Genomic DNA, 5,375 nt, shown 5'->3' with positions numbered 1-5,375 from the left:
CATTGATGGACTCAAGTGTGGCAGTGGTAGTGAGGTTGGCCCAGGATCGGACATTGTTTCGTTCTGCTGTGCATGGGGTCGCTATGAGTCGGTTCTGACTTGATGGCACCTGACAACAACAGTGATACAGTGGTTAAGTGCTTGTCTGCTAACCAGAAGGCTGAAAGGCAGTAATTTGAACTCACCACCTGCTTCCATAAAGATTGCATTGTTGGAATCCCTATGGGGCAGTTCTACTCCATCCTGTAGGGTTGTTCTAAGTTGGAACTGTCTTGATGGCAGTGGGTTTGGTTTGGGGTTTTACCTTCAATAAGTCACACAGGAAGAGAGGCATTGCAGGAAACACAGAACTACAATGCAGTATGATGAAGTGTCCTGATAACTCTAAGAGAATGTGCAAGAGGCACTTGAGATTTGAGTGTCAGAAAAGGCATCTCAGAGGAGGTGACATCTGAGGTAAGACTTGATGAATAAGTAGAAGTTTGCTAAAAAGGATAAAGTGGGAAAGAGGCAGGAAAATATCATTGCAAATGCTTAGATAAATAGAACAACTAGTGGACTTAGGGGAATTATGGAAAAGAAGACAGTTTCAAAGAGTAAGTTTCTGCTGGGACCTCTCTGGAGTAGGAAGGGCAGCCATACTGAGTAGATACTTTGTGAAAAGTGATGAGGATTTGAAATAGTAGGTGTGGGGAACTGGGGAGAAAAGGACAAGAAGAAATGAGAAGAATTTCTGGGTAGTATTGAGTAGCTAGTTGAAGTTGGGGACCATTATTTTTAGCAATTCCAGTCAACTTAATTGTGTGATTTCTCTGGTAGTGCTCACTTTTATATAAGGAACAAAGAAGGCCAACAATAGCATTGATCCAATGTTAAAGCTTTCCTGGTCAGATGGATACTGAGGCAGGGTGGTTGGTGATCCTGATAGAGAAGGGACTATGGTCATAGATCATAGGAAGAAGGTGAAAACAGGAGAGAATGGTAAGGTGAGAGTGAAATGGATGAACAGGCTAGAGTGGAAAGAAATTGGGGATAGAAAATGAAGTACTGAAGTTTAGATTTCATCCATGAATGAAAAGGGTCAATGTAATGGCAGAATTCAAGGAGTACCCTGAAAATGAGGATGCCAGGGAATGCATTAGATCTATTAGATGATTTATACATGTGGATGTTGACAACACCCAAGATGAGAAATTCTTTACATAAATAAATAAATAAATATACATAGTATTTTGTTATTGTTAACTACTGTTGAGTTGGTTACAACTTGTAGCAACCCTGTATGGGGTTTCTGAGAAGTGACTGTTGAGTTTGAACCACTGGCCTTGCAGTTCAAACCAACCTTACAGTCCAGTGCTTATCTTATAGTGCTATACCAGGACTCTATATGTAGTATAAATTATATTAAAACATGCTCTTCCCATTACGTTTTTCCATTATATCTTTTAAAACGAGACTTGTTTATTGGTTTAGATAAGTAAATGATGTGGAAATTTCTAGAATTACAAATGGAATTTGTGTAAAATAATACTTTCATCTTAGTAATTTTACCTTGGGTGTTGTATGCCGTTGAGTCAGTTCCGACTCATAGCAACCCTGTATAGGTTTCTGAGGAGAGTTTGAACCTAAAACCAACCTTGAGGTCAAGTGCTTATCCTATGGCGCCACACCAGGACTCCATGTATATTATGTTGTTTAGTGCAGTTGAGTCAGTTCCAACTCATAGGAACCCTGTACAGGGTGTCTGAGGAGCAGCTGGTAAGTTTGAACCACTGATCTTGTGGTTCAAACCTACCTTGTGTCAAATACTTATTCTACAGCACCACACCAGGACTCCAAAATCAAAGTGGATGTCAGAAGAGACTCTGAAACTTGCTCTTGAATGTGTTGTTGTTGTTAAGTGCTTACTTCCTTGTAAGTCCCATAAAAAGTTAATTCAGACACAGTATATTTGGGTTTCTCTTATGTTTCTCCCGGGAGCAGTGTGTCCAGCAGATTAATGTAGAACAAGGGGAGGTTAACTGTCGAGTTAACCTCTCATCTTCAGGGATTCTGTGAGAGGTACAGGGGTGGGGAGGAGGAGCTACTAAATAACAGCCTTCTTCGTTCTTCAAGTTCAGAGCCAGTTGACAAAGACACAGGAATTATACAATTGGTATTAGAAGCTCAGATTTATTACTGACAGGATATAGGTTGATGAAACAGCCCAAAGGCTGAGCTAAATGGGCTCTACCTGGAAGGAGTGGCATGCAGCAGACTTCCCCCAGCAAAGGCCTGTCTGATAGAACTTGAGCAAGAAGCAGCAGGGACTGTCTCCTGCTCCTGAAGAGGACAGAGGTGCTGCACTAAGTCCAGTTCCTTCTCCCAGTTCAACAAGTAGATAAGTCATGAGGAGTGAGTAAGTGGTGGGAGTGAAGCTAGAAATGTTGAGTGTAACTGACGTCCTCTCCATGGAAACATGAGTTGTTCTTTGGTGACTCATCGTGAGCTGATTTATAACATTTTTCAGTTATGCACCATCTTTGTGATCACTGGTATGTTTGAGCTCATTGTTGTTGCTATTGTATCGATCTAATTCATTGGAATTTGGTTTTCCCAGCCATTTTACCAAATATGATGCCCTTTACCAACATGAGAAGTAGCAAATACAAACAAAAGACTTAAGCTTCAGAGGGTTTATCATGGATGAAAGAATAAGACTGAGGATTTTATAGCATGTGTTCTTTTTTCTTTACCAGATATTGTGTACCCCAGATCTCTTATAGTACTTCTGCCCCTTCTGAAAGGACAGTTGCACAGTTGAACACTCTGAAGGACCGTCACCCAGGTGACTTGTGGGCCCGGATGCACATTTCATCATTGGAATATGCTGCAGGTGATATTACCCGCAAAGGGAGAAAAAAAGACAAAGCTCGAGTGAGTGAGCTGCTCCAAAGCCTTGCATTTTCTGGTGACTCAGATGTGGATGAAGAAAATGAACCTGAAACCCAGCCTGCTCAAAAGAAGCTGAAGGTATCAATTGTCTCAGAGCAGAATTGGACCAAAAGAGACATTAAACCCAGTTTCCCAAGATGGTCACCAGTGGATTTTGGACTTCTGAATCTCAAGAATGAAAAGTTGAACCCAGTTGAACTCTTTGAATTATTTTTTGATGATGACACTTTCAATATGATTGTCAATGAAACCAACAATTATGCTTCTCAGAAAAATGTCAGTTTGGAAGTCACAGTTCAGGAAATGAAGTGCGTGTTTGGTGTCCTGCTTTTGAGTGGATTTATGAGGCGTCCTAGAAGGGGAATGTATTGGGAAATCTCTAATGCTGATCAGAATCTGGTTAGAGATGCAATTAGAAGGGACAGATTTGAAATAATTTTTTCATACCTACATTTTGCAGATAATAGCCACCTAGACCAAAAAGATAAGTTTACAAAATTGAGACCTCTCATAAAGCAAATGAATAAAAATTTTCTCTTGTATGCTCCCTTAGAAGAATACTATTGCTTTGATAAGTCCATGTGTGAATGCTTTGATACTGACCAGTTCCTGAATGGAAAACCTATTAGAATTGGCTATAAAATTTGGTGTGGCACAACCACACAGGGTTATCTGGTTTGGTTTGAGCCCTATCAAGAAGAATCAGCTGTGGAGACAGATAAGGATCTTGGTCTTGGTTTAGGTGGGAATCTAGTTATGAACTTTGCTGATGTTCTTTTAGAGAAAGGCCAATATCCCTACCACCTGTGTTTTGATAGCTTCTTTACAAGTGTCAAATTGGTGTCAGCCTTGAAAAAGAAGGGACTGAGGGCAACAGGAGCAATTCATGAAAACAGAATTGAAAGATGTCCCCTTATGAATACAGAACACATGAAAAAAATGAAGAAGGGGTATTTTGATTTTCACGTGGAAGAAAATGATGAGATAATCTTGTGTCGCTGGCATGGTGATGACATTATTAGTCTGTGCTCCAATGCTGTAGGCATAGAACCCATGAATGAAATAAGTTGTTGTTTTGCTGATGATGAGAGCCTTCAGATAAGTCAGCCATCCATAGTGAAACTATATGGGGAATGCAGGGAAGGTGTTGCTAAAATGGATCAAATCATTTCCAGATATAGAGTGAGGATAAAAAGCAAGAAATGGTACTCAATTTTAGTAACCTACATGATTGATGTAGCCATGAACAATGCATGGCAACTACACAAAGCCTGTAATCCAGGTGCTTCTCTAGACCTCTTGGATTTTTGGAAATGTGTTGCACATTTCTACTTGGAGGACAACGCTAATCTTTCGGATTAAGGCAAATAAAATGGACACAATGAAGAGATAAGTAATTAAGTAACGAGATTTTTAAAAATCCAATATTTATTATATAGTGTTTCAAAGACTATCACAACAAATAATACTGAGAATGATCTGTAAGAATGTTAAATTCCAGTGGTACTTTTCTCTATGTCCAGTTTTGTGTCAGAGATGTGGAAAATCATTTATTTGCTGAACTTATTTTGTGCATTTAAATAATAAATCCTGCCTTTGATAAAAATGTTCTTGGAAAATGCCATTTTAAAAATGTGAGCTATGCCATAGTAACCACAGAACAGAGCTAAATGTGTAGTCTAAAAATAGAGACAGTGTCTGTTAGGTAAGGACTGTCTAGATTAATGTAGGTTTAAGAACTCAGTTTTGATTAAAAAAAAAAAAAAAAAAAAAAAAAACTAGATCAGATTATGTGTAGATGAGAAGGGCCAGGTACCAATGTTTCAGGAGAGCACTGTAAAGAAAAAAAAGGTGAAGCAGTGCCTTCGAATATTGAAAGGAATGCCCCATTGTAACCTTGTGAATTGACAACAGAAGTCAAAAGAAAATAGAAAACATGAAGCCAATCTGAGTACAAGAGTCATCATGAGAAGAAAGAATAGCAGTAGAGTTAAAAGGATAAAAACAACCACATTAACCCAGTGTTGAAATCAACAATGAATGAGTCCAGGATTAAGGGCAACAGTGATAGGTAAGGAGGAATATCAGATGTGAACACTGACTGTTTAGTGTTAAAGCCTACCTAGTACTGCGGAAGAGCTGCCTCCTCAAAGTAGAGTTAACTGTGATGATGCGAATGGAGTAAAGCCCAAGCCCGCGGGACCTTCATTTGCTGATGGGGCATAACTCAAAATTAAGAGAAACAGCTGTAAACATCCATTGAAAATTGGAACATGGAATGTATGAAGTATGAATGTAGGAAAATTGGAAGTTGTCAAAAATGAAATGGAATGCATAAACATCGACATCTTAGGCATTAGTGAGCTGAAATGAACTGGTATTGGCCATTTTGAATCTGACAACCACATGGTTTACTATGCTGGAAATGACAAATTGAAGAG

General features: G+C 39.2%; 1 protein-coding gene across 1 annotated transcript in view; it reads left to right on the top strand.

The window, feature by feature from the left end:
• Positions 1–4,296, top strand: part of PGBD1 (piggyBac transposable element derived 1) — a 19,629-nt gene extending 15,333 nt beyond the window's left edge. The window contains exon 6 of the mRNA XM_006872768.1: positions 2,739–4,296. Within this exon, the coding sequence (XP_006872830.1) occupies positions 2,739–4,296 (1,558 nt within the window). The remainder of the gene's footprint in view (positions 1–2,738) is intronic.
• Positions 4,297–5,375: the final 1,079 nt, after the last annotated feature.

The sequence above is a fragment of the Chrysochloris asiatica genome, unplaced genomic scaffold (assembly GCF_000296735.1).
Source record: "Chrysochloris asiatica unplaced genomic scaffold, ChrAsi1.0 scaffold00213, whole genome shotgun sequence".
NCBI classification, from domain to species: domain Eukaryota; kingdom Metazoa; phylum Chordata; class Mammalia; order Afrosoricida; family Chrysochloridae; genus Chrysochloris; species Chrysochloris asiatica.
The sequence above is the reverse complement of the archived record's forward strand: the minus strand, read 5'-3'. Positions and strand labels throughout refer to the sequence as shown.